The sequence below is a fragment of the Leuciscus leuciscus genome (genome assembly GCF_965113295.1).
Source record: "Leuciscus leuciscus genome assembly, chromosome: 4".
Taxonomy (NCBI): domain Eukaryota; kingdom Metazoa; phylum Chordata; class Actinopteri; order Cypriniformes; family Leuciscidae; genus Leuciscus; species Leuciscus leuciscus.
Genome location: NC_138728.1, coordinates 44,654,410 through 44,666,462, shown reverse-complemented (window position 1 = coordinate 44,666,462; position 12,053 = coordinate 44,654,410). Strand labels below are relative to the sequence as shown.

General features: G+C 37.5%; 1 protein-coding gene across 2 annotated transcripts; it reads right to left on the bottom strand.

Annotated features, from left to right (window-relative positions):
* Nucleotides 1–212: 212 nt before the first annotated feature.
* LOC309496055 (tripartite motif-containing protein 16-like) lies at nt 213–11,621 on the bottom strand. Of its 2 annotated transcripts, XM_082165993.1 has the most exons (6): nt 10,973–11,621; nt 8,770–8,865; nt 8,450–8,683; nt 7,543–7,702; nt 7,345–7,392; nt 213–1,083 (listed from the first exon to the last, which is right to left on the bottom strand). In XM_082165993.1, the coding sequence occupies exons 1-6, from the start codon at nt 11,540–11,542 to the stop codon at nt 509–511; spliced, it is 1,683 nt and encodes a 560-aa protein (XP_082022119.1). In that variant the 5' UTR covers nt 11,543–11,621; the 3' UTR covers nt 213–508. The 2 variants fall into 2 exon arrangements, with proteins under 2 accessions (XP_082022119.1, XP_082022120.1); XM_082165994.1 differs by lacking the exons at nt 8,450–8,683; nt 8,770–8,865.
* Between the last annotated feature and the right edge of the window lie 432 nt (nt 11,622–12,053).

Genomic DNA, 12,053 nt, shown 5'->3' with positions numbered 1-12,053 from the left:
TTACGTGGTAAAAAGTCCTGTCTTTTTACACTTTTGTAAATAGAGTTAAAAAGTTGATACGAGTCACGACGCATTGCATTATGCACATGACCTGCCGGCTGATGATGTATTTAGGCTATTACATCAATAAAACACGAATACACACTGCACTTGAATGAATACATTTTAGCTTTATTTAATAATATTATCTTTATTCAAAAATAAGACAATAAATGAATTATAACAGACTGATGGGGGAAAAAACATTATTTTGCTGTTACTTTTAAAAAATTGGTTTTTATTATTATTTAACAAATTCTTTTTATTAGTTGTAATTTTATATATACATTTAACTTTTAACATAAAGGTTTTACAACAACATCACCTTCTTCTGTTATATGTGGGCCTCCATGCTCATCTATTGTACAGTATATGATATTGGTGGAGGGTGGTGGGTGGTGGGGGCCCACTTCAATATTTTTTCAGGGGGCCCCGAATCCTCTAGCTATGGCCCTGGGGTAGAATCTCTCTACAGTCTGATCTGATTCATCAACAGTTTCACTGATGATGTATTACAAAGAGATAACAATCCAGGATTAAGCCTAAACCCAGGATAGAGCGGTTGAGTGAATGTGGTCTGTACTGTGTGTATGAGGCTCAGTGTGTCAGAGACGTTGTAGAAGGACAGAGTTCCTGCACTGTGATCCACATACACTCCTACTCTACACACTCCTGTTCTGCTCCTGATGGGCTTTACAGGGAGTTTAGTCAATATGTTATTGTGTCTGAATGAGTAACTGGAGGAAGAGCAGAACAAACTCCAGGACTGATTATTACATCCAAACCAACACTCATCACCCCGTCCCTTCCTGCTGATGCTCTTATATGACACTGATATACACACACATCTCCCACTCCACTCAGTCTCCCAGTAACAGCGTCCACACACACTCTCTCTACACAACACCTGATATACATCATTAAATCTGTCTGGATGATCAGGATACAGCTGGACTATGCCAGTGTTAGTGATCACTCTGTTCTCCTCAGACAGACGGAGGAGTATATTCACTGTGTTCGGATCCAGAGTGAGCTGATGGGAATCTGATGGAGAGAAAACACATCAGAAACAGGAATTATGATTCTTTTATTTAGATATCCTGTTTTTGAAGAATATATTGAATCCTCATTTTAATTCTGTCCTGTTTTACATCCATGTCCATGTTTATAAAAGCCAGGAAAGACATTAAGTTAATAAACATTTATATTTTAACTGACAAAGGCAAATAGCTGAAACGTTTGTACTTTTTTTTTTATCTCCTGCTTGAACCTAATAAATGTATTTTTAAAGTGCAGACCATTTTGCATTTTCATATTTTAAATAACTGAAATTCAAGATGAAAAACACCTCCACACATTCCACATTTTAAAATATATTCAAATAGAAAATGTTTCTTTAAAATCATAGGGATATTTCACAATATTCCTGTTTTAACTGTATTTTGGATCAAATAAATCCAGCCTTGGTGAGCAGAAGAGACTTCTTTTGAAAACATTAAAAACCTTTGTTACGTATGCTATACGGAGGAATGCATGTTGTATATTTGTATGTGTGGTTAGGCTGTTTCAGATTTCCTTGGATCCACAGCCTGTCATTCTTCACCAGGGAAGATGACGCCCCCGTTCACACAGCCAGTCTCCTCACGTCACCCTGTTTAAAGGTCCCATTGCATGAAAATTTCACTTTATGAGATTTTTTAACCTTAATATGAGTTCCCCTAGCCTGCCTATGGTCCCCCAGTGGCTAGACGTTTTGATGGGTGTAAACCAAGCCCTGGGTATTTTTGAGAAAATGAAAGCTCAGACGGGCGAATCAAGAAATCTTCCCCTTATGTCGTCATAAGGGGAAAGGTTACCTCCCCTTTCTCTTCTTTGCCCGCAAAGAGAATTTGTCCCGCCCATGAGAAAATGAGCTGCGCGAGCGCGATATTGTTTTTTCCTTGAGAGACATCATGGCTTGCAAACGAGCGAAGCTTGGCAGTTGTTCAGTGTTTGGATGTACAAATGAACACAAACGTATTTTTTTAGTTCCTTCATCCGAGCCTCTAAAGAACCAGTGGGTTATGTGAATTTCTGATGTGTAATTGTTCAAGTTCAGACAGATAATCTTTCTCTCAAAGTCGTTCAATATTGTTTATGCATCAGTAAATCAAGCCAGTGACTACACGATCAACTTCACGTCATTTTTAGTAGGATGAAAATAATCTTACTTAAACTGTGATTAATATACAGAAAGCGATCAAAGAACAATCCCTTTCCAATCGCCCAAGCTGTCAAACACACAGCGCGAGTTTATCTGGACACTTGCCAAAAGTCGTTATGAAATCAATGACGCTGTTACGCTGCACAACAAAGCTCTTACTGTACTTACCTCATGTTTGCATTGGTGAAAGCATTAGTGAGAGTAAAGAAGCTGCGTCGCAATGATAAGATCTTCATTCACGCGATCAACAGGCTGTCATCTGCTCAATGCTCATCACTGCAACCTTTTATGTGATGGGAATAGATCTAAATACTTAAAAAACTTCGGTAACACTTTATATTACGACCCGCAAACTACTGCGTAAGTAAACCGAAATTACGGTGTACGTTTCTGTAATTAAAGTGTACTTCTGTGTAGGTATAAGGGAACAATAATTAAGTTTTGGGTAATAAAGGGGTAACAAGCAGATATACAACCTGCAAAGAACTTCGTAAGTAAACCGAAATTACGGTGTACGTTTCTGTAATTATAGTGTACCTCCGTGTAGGTATAAGGGAACAATATGTTAAGTTTTGGGTAATAAAGGGGTACAACCAGTTATACAAGCAAATTATTTATAATGTAATTATTTTAAAACTAACAGGTACCTATTCTGTTAATATATTCCAGGCAAAAATTGTACGTCTGTTGTATATAAAAGTTATCATCACATTTCTGGCAAAATATGTTCTTGTGCAATGTAGTTACAGGGTAATTTTGACATATGTGGGTTGTAAATTAAACGTACTAAACTACTTAACGTTAAGCCAAAAAAAATTGTTTCTGCTATGATTTTAATTTAGAACGTACTATGTAGTACTTAGTACTTACCTTATCACATTGTATTGCAATGACACTTAAATGTCAGGGCAAATATGCTGTGTAATCAAAAGTTTTTTTTTTTATGTTTTTTTTTATAAGAGTACCTTTCTCTGTAATTACTGTGCAAATAGTGTTGTTTCGTATTGTTACATAGTAAGTAGTGTATGTTACCCGTTTCAACTGACTAGTTACAGGGTAAGTGTAACTCCTGCGGGCTGTAAATTAAAGTGGCGCTTGTTACCCCCTTGTTCTGTGTAGTTACAGGGTAAGTGCAGTAAATATACAATAAAGGATCCCATTTAATTTCTGACTTTTATTTTACAAAAAAAAACTTTACAATTTTTCATCTTAATAAAACATTGTCTTTTCTACAGTATACTCAAATCAACAAAGTAACACATTATATCCCCCCCCCCCCCCTTTTCTTTGCTTCTCTTGCTTTTCTTCTTCTTTCTTTTCTTGCTCTTCTTTTTCTTAACTTCCACTGGGGACTGTGAAGTTGAGGAGTTGATGGAGTCCCATTGGTCTTGCTGCACTGCAAAAATATGAATATATATACATGCTCTTAGCAAGCTACACCTTCAATTTTAAGTTGTCGAACAATCCTCCACTCTAAAACATTTTGTGCCACCTATATTACTGTAGTAACTGTAAATTTTAAGAAAACACATTTTGGTGAAATTTGAGGCAGATCATGGGGGGGTTGTGATATTTTATAGTGATAATGACTAGTGCAGCAGAAAATGTTTTTAAAAAAGGCATTGTTGTCCTGACAGCAACAAAAAACAAAAAAGCATGAACCACAAACCTGCTGTGGCACTATAGGAACAGTATATCTTTGTGCCATTGCAGATGGGACAGCAGACTTCAATTTTTCAATTTCCTTTTTCAAAAAATCACACTCATCTTTGAGCAAGGTGATCTCTGCTTTAAGAGTGATAATCTTAACTTTAATTTACAGCCCGCAGGAGTTACACTTACCCTTTAACTACACAGAACAAGGGGGTAACAAGCACCACTTTCATTTACAGCCCGCAGGAGTTACACTTACCCTGTAACTAGTCAGTTGAAACGGGTAACAAACACTACTTACTATGTAACAATACGAAACAACACTATTTGCACAGTAATTACAGAGAAAGGTACTCTTATTAAAAAAAACAAAACAAAAAAACTTTTAATTACACAGTATATTTGCCCTGACATTTAAGTGTCATTGCAATACAATGTGATAAGGTAAGTACTAAGTACTACATGGTACATTCTAAATTAAAATCATAGCAGAAACTATTTTTTTGGGCTTAACGTTAACCCTCTGAGGTCTGAGGGGTTTTTGGGGTCCTTGAGATGTTCTGACATGCCCTGACATTTGTGCTTTTTTCAGTTGCTTATAAACATATTAATGGCAAAGGTATAATTACACTCTATTTAGCACAAACAGGGCTACCATAATATGTGAGCAACATGCATGTACATGTTTGTATTTTTGAGAGAATAATGTTTATGCATGGTTATTGAAAAAACTAAAAACTAAAGTTTCTGAAATAAGGCCACAAAACACATACTAAATACGTGTCAATAAGACTTTTGACTAATTGATGTCTTTGCCTAGAGTTTTTTCTTCAAAATGATGTGAAAATCATCCTGCCCTTATCATTCACATAACACAATACATTGATTTAAATCTTGTAAAACACTTTTTGTTTGTAAAGGCAATATGCGCAAGGGGCGTCAACCATTCAACAGCATCATGCATATGTAGTGGTTCACACCTCAGGAGACAATGGGGCCCGCATACTTAATGAGCCATTCATTCAGGTGTGTCACCTATAGCCACAAGAAAGAATGCAAGAGCAATATATATACAGTATATATATATATATATATATATATATATATATATATATATATATATATATATATATATATATATATATATATTCTACCAAATTGGTTCACAGTTGGAAGCAAATTTTGCTTGCAAATTGTATAATATCCAAGGAAAACATGTCTATTAATTGTGCAGTTAATTCTCATACTGTATTTTCAGTTTTGGAATATGTATCCTCTCCCCAAATTTGTCAATAATAAAACACAATAAAAATTATTTAAAGAAAATGCTTATATTTACCTTTTAAAATTTGTTTACATCTACCTTGTAAATATATATATTTTTATTAAAAAGGTTACAATTACAACAACAATTGAAGTGTAATCTTTCTTTGTAAAAACTAAAGTATACATTTTATCATACATATTTCAAACTTCGAATATAGCCAACATTGACAAAACATACTATATTTAACATATTAGCAAAAATTGGCAAACAAAAGCTTATTTGAGGTGGCAGATATTTTACAGTAAAAATGTGTAATCTATCCAAAACTAATCAACGAAATGTTGTCTTTCATATGTCTGTAACATAGGTCTTTCGTTTTTATTATAAGGAATATAAATGTTAATTTGCAGTTTAATACGTTGCTTATACAAATACATTTTATTTCAACATATTTCAATCGATTTTACTCAGTATAGCAAAATAGTTTGCTAAAAGCAGATCATTTATTCACACGCAGAAACGCAATTCAAATTTAAACCGTCTTTTTGCGAGTTGTGGTAAACAGCGCATCTCTGACGTTCATTCATTCACACAGAAACGCGATTTACTTGAGAATGAAAAAAAAAACTTACTACATTATTCCATCCGTTGCTCCTCGAAATACCAGCACTTCTGAGGTAAGTTTTCCATTATTATTATTCCTCACAGCGCTGCGAGACAGTGTAGACGACTACACTTATCTGAATAAACTTGATGTGTTTTCTCGAGCTGATATGTGGGCGTTCACAGTTTGTATGGGATCGTCTCAGTCATTTGCGTTTGAATAGCGCGCGCTCTCCGTGGGCGGGGCCGATTATAACGTAATGAGATGAGATGAGCTCGACTGGAATCGCTCTCTTTTAATACAGATTTCACAAGATGAAGATATTTGTTTTTTATATAAATTACTTCATTTAAAAGACGAGAATTCAAGCTTCATGCCTGTGTCTTTGTATGCCTGTTTGACTGAGTATTCGCTCAGTTATTGTTCATTTTCGGACGCGTTTGAGAATGGACTTCACTGGCAGAGAGAAGGCAGAACTCGCTTCGTGTTTATTTTTCTTTATTTGGCAAAAAGCACAACACTTTGTTTTTATTGTGAGTATACACAAAAATAATACACATTTAACAGAATCGATTGATGTATGAAACTCCTATGGAAAATCAAAGTCAACAGAGTATTTATGAGTTTCTTTTACATTGATAAAAAAAAAGTGAGCTGGTATCGCCGGCGATACCGTAGACCTCAGGGGGTTAAGTAGTTTACTAAGTTTAATTTACAACCCACATATGTCAAAATTACCCTGTAACTACATTGCACAAGAACATATTTTGCCAGAAATGTGATAAAAACTTTTATATACAACAGACGTACAACTTTTGCCCGGAATATATTAACAGAATAGGTACCTGTTAGTTTTAAAATAATTACATTATAAATCATTTGCTTGTATATCTGGTTGTACCCCTTTATTACCCAAAACTTAACATATTGTTCCCTTATACCTACACGGAGGTACACTATAATTACAGAAACGTACACCGTAATTTCGGTTTACTTACGAAGTTCTTTGCAGGTTGTATATCTGGTTGTTACCCCTTTATTACCCAAAACTTAATTATTGTTCCCTTATACCTACACGGAAGTACACTATAATTACAGAAACGTACACTGTAATTTCGGCTTACTTACGCAGTAGTTTGCGGGTCGTAATATAAAGTGTTACCAAAACTTCTCACGATTCGTTAATCCCGATAGCTGTAATAGTAAAAACGTATAATAGCTGTAAAAGTTTTCGAGAGAGTTCCACATGTAATGCTAAATATTTAATATGCAAGCATGTCAGCCAATCACAGCAGTGGGCGTGTACACTTAAGTCTCACAGCTGACACGCCCCTTCAAACAGAGCGTTCAAATCAGAGGCTAAAATCAGGCTAGTACATTTTCTTTTTTCTTTTCCTTTTATTTCTAAATTATAACAACTTTTGGTCTAAAAAACATACTAACATTATAAGGGCACCCCAGGAAACATTCTAAAATAATAAAATAATCCATGTAATGGGACCTTTAAACACCCGCATCTCACACAATCGGTTAGGATTTTAAAACTCCTGTAGTGTGAGACAGGCATTAATGACTTACATTGTAGGAAGTCGTTCCTGGTCCTGGGAACAATGCTGGTGAAAGTGACTGTGGAAATCAAAAGACATGAAGAGTGTGATTATCATGTCAATAGAAATTGATCCCTGCATCTGTTCCTAAGGCATTTCTAATATGATCTTCTACATGATATGAGATGATGGAGGATCATTTCTGAGAGCTGAATCTCCAGGACTTTACCTCTGTCAGAGATCTTCTTCAGCTCCTCTTTGCAGAAATCCTCCAGTTTGTCTCTCAGCTGACGGACAGATTCTCTCACGCCATCAAAAGAGGAGAGAGGACTGAAGGGATTGTCATTTCCGTCCGTAGATTCAGGAGGAGCTGAGAGAGACTGGAAACTCTACAGAAAACAGAAATCAAAGCTCATCACCTCCACACTTCATCAATAACTGTCAGATTTGTGCAGCTCTTGTTGATCTTTAGTAACTCTCCTCAAACCAGCTCTTTTACAGCATCAGCTTCATTCTTCTAATATGCATTATATCATGTTAGAGATATAAGTTCTTGCTTTTGACACTTACACTATATGTGAACTTTTTAAGAAAACTCTTGGATGATCAAACAACTGGCAATAACATAAATGTAACATATCAACATAAATGTAACAGATCAAGTGCCTCAATGGAGTCACATGGCAGGGTTGAGTAGATTTGATCAGGAAAAGCAGTTCAAAGGCACTTTCACAGCATCAGATATAGTATACAGCTAATATACAGCCTCGCTTCCTGTTTGAGGACTTCACTGCCAAATTCATTGATCTGTTACCAGCAAAAAATGATGAAAATTATTATAAAAGGAGTATCTGATTTTGGTAAACATTACCCAAAATTTGTAGTATAAGTCAAAGAATGTAAAAATAAAGTAAAGAGATGATGGGAAATCTAGCTGGGTGAAACTGGCACCATCAAGATGGATTTCACATTGTTGTTTCCTAAGAGATTGAGACTGAGTCTGACTGATGATGATATAATAACCGAACACACAGATCAACACTTCAGTCAACGGCTCATTCTGCTCTCATGAAATGTTTCTCTGTGAGTCTCTTGCGCAAGTCCACTATGATCCTGTTCTTCTAGATCTCTGTTACCTGCAGGAAATAGATGTGATCCTGTGTGTGTGAAAGCTGCTCCAGCTCAGCGTCTCTCCTCCTCAGATCATTGATCTCCTGCTCCAGTCGCTCCAGTCGTCCTTCAGCTCGACTCACTGCAGTCTTTTCCTGATCTCTGATCCACTGTGTCGCCACAGAGCGGCTTCTCTCAATGGAGCGGATGAGCTCAGTGAAGATCTTCTCACTGTCCTTCACTGCTGTCTGTGCAGAGCGCTGTTACACACATATCACAATCACACAGTGAGCTTCAGTGAGTCCTGACTGAGACTTCTCAAACTTCTCTTCTTCTCCAGACTCACCTTATGAGACGCCACAGCCTCTCTCAGCTGCTGAAGATCTTTCTCTCTCTGCTGGATCCTCTGCTGGAACAACCTCTGCGTCTCCTTCAGCTGGTGCTAAAGGACAAACCAATGACAGGAGAAACATCACACAAATCATCAGGTAAACAGATATGAATCCAATATTGGTGAAGTGGTGAGACTGAGGGGTTAAAGATCTTACATGGTGAGTGAAGTGATAAAAGTAAAGTGAAGTGACATGACTTGTGAAGGACAAGTTTGGTAACCCATACATGAATTTGTCCTTTGCATTTAACCCATCCAAGTTGTGCATGCACATTAGGAGCAGCGAGTTGTGAACACACACACACTACAAGCTGTGGACACAGCGGTAGCAGTGGCCAGCCATTCTCTGTGGAAGCGATTGGGGCCTCAGTCATTTCCTGCCGGTACTGGAATCAAACCCCCAAACTTCGGGTTATCAGTCTGACTCTCTAAACATTAGGGCCCGACTGCCCCCCTAAGGTTATTATAAAGTTAGTATAGCTTCAATCATAAGTGCCAGCATTACTTCATCAGTGCCTAGTTTTGAGACTGAGACAATCAGACACATATTTGTTACATTTAACAAATAAGCTTTAAAGCCCACTCTTAGTAACAAAATATCCCCTCAAAAGAAACAAGAGAGCAGAAAAGGCCTCAATTGCCAGAGCGACCAACAGATAAGATGGTTTTATTGCTGTTAAAAATGTGGTTATGTGGTCAAGACTGAGGCCATAGGAAAGACCTACAGCCCTTAAAAAAGACTTTCCTGCATTACTTGTATACTGTCTCTTATACATACACTTATAATAGACTTGTATACTGTCTCTTATAAAAATGTATATTTATTTTATGCATGCTTTATGAGAGAACTACTAGTTAATGTAACTCCACCTATATCGTGTCTCCTATCTAATTAATCCTCATTTAATGACTCACACTTTAGTGTACATCGCCTCATCATAGAATGCAGTGTGTGTTTGTTATATCTATCTGAGTATAAATTGACACAAACCGCAAGGCCCATGTCTAACCACACTTGAGACTGAGTCATAAATCCTCCCAACAGAGGAATTTCCCGCTTGGATATTACACCTTTCTTATTGGTCGAGCCAACCCTGAGAGGTGGGACCTTTCTCAGGCTTTAAATTGCCGTTACTCAAGCCCTTCCCTGTCTTGGCCTTCTCGGTATGTTCGTGTAGCTGTCCTGCGTGGCCTCACCATGCCCCAGGGCAGCAGGCCTTGACTCACAACCAGTCATGTGCTCATTCAGGAGAGAGAGGACTCTCTCAACCACAAAAGAATCAAGGAGTTTGGCATTGCCACCATGCACTGCTTCAAGTCAGTTGGCGATCGGTCTGCACAGCACTACATGAAGTCAAACAAGCCTCTTCTTATCGCTTTAGAACTTAAATTATTTATTTTATGCTACTTTAATGTCCTTTTTTAAGATTGAAACTTTTGGACCCTATTGACTTTCAATATATGGACAGATGAGACAGTCCTTAAAATACCTTCTTCTGTGTTGCTCAGTTCCAGTTTTGAATAACATGAGTAAACGATGAAAAACATTTTTTTTTTACTACTGAACTACTGGTTTAAAAGGGGTCATATTATGCTTTTTTCATCTTTCTTTATTGTGTAATGTTGCTGTTTGAGCATGAAAAGGCTCTGCAAAGTTACAAAGTCCCTCCAGCAGGAGTTATTCACTATTTCAGTGTCTGAACTCCCTGAAACGCCTCCATTGTAGTCTTGAGTTTTCTTCGATAACAGCTGTTTTCTGAACAATACAGATCGATGCTAGTCAGATGTTATAAATGATGCCTAATCATTCAGTCCTGTCAGTCATCGTTGAGAGAGCGTATTTAGGGAGCAGTAATTGAACCGTCACAGCGACAGTTCTTCCGGCATCCCTCAACCTCCCCATCGCCGTTTATGTTTTCTTTATTTTAAGGTGCGTTACATTTCAGACACAAACGTTAAGCAGTAGACCAATCACAACAGACTGGACCGGCTGACCAATCAGACAGACAGCGATTTTCAGAATTTTCAGAAGAACTGAAACAGTGTTCAGACAGAGAGTGAAAATAGACATTAAATGCTGTAAATGTATTCTAGTAGACCCCGTAAACAACATTATGAACCTGTAAATATGCATAATGGGACCTCTTTAAGTTCATACCTGTTTCTCTGTCCTCTGTGCTTCAGCTGATACAGTGTCGTGGTTTTTATGTTCATCTATCATACATAGCAGACATATACACTTCTGATCAGTGCGGCAGAAAACCTCAAGGAGCTCGTCGTGTTTCTGGCAGATCATCTCCTGCAGTCGTCCAGTGGCATCAGTCAGATTGTGTCTCTTTCTTTTAAAGAAACTCTCGTGTTGTTCAAGGTGATTCAGGCAGTAAGAGTTCAGACACCCCAGACAGGACTTGACGGCTTTGCGTTTTCTTCCATTACAGACGTCACACTGCACATCTCCAGCTCCAGCGTAACAGTCAGCAGGAAGGTTAGTCTTCAGTTTCTCCACCACTTCAGCCAGAATGGTGTTTTTAACTAAAGCAGGTCTTGGACTGAAGATCTGTCTGCACTGAGGGCAGCTGTAGACTCTCATCTGATCCTCCTGATCCCAGCAGCCTGTAATACAGATCTTACAGTAACTGTGTCCACAGGGAATGGTCACTGGATCCTTCAGGAGGTTCAGACACACTGAACACAGGAACTCATCCTGAGTAATTCTGGCTTCTGCCATTTTTACTGCAAAAATACAGAGATACAAACACACAACAGCTTAACTACACTTAAGTTTCAGTTTCCCTGAACTCGCGTGTTTCCTGTTTCCTGGTTCTGTGTTTGAGTGCCGTGTGCAAAACAGGCATGTCTGTGACGAGGCATGATGGTAAAACATCATGTATTACCTGTACAATAAATAATGTCTCAGTCACAATAGCACTTCAGTGCACTGGTGTTTATTGACAGTCCTTCTGAATTTGGTCTACATTAGGTAACCGCTGAGCATAATACACACCATCATATCGATGCATGTATATATGTATATATCAGTGGGGATTTCTTTAAGACATTTACATTTACATTTTACATTTAGTCATTTAGCAGTCGCTTTTATCCAAAGCGACTTACAAATTAGGACTAATTTAAGCGAGTCATCATAAAGAGGCAAAAAACAACAACAACACAAGAAGTGCTCAAAATACGAAGTTCAGGTATTATTCAGAGTAGATGTATTATTCAGAGTATTATTC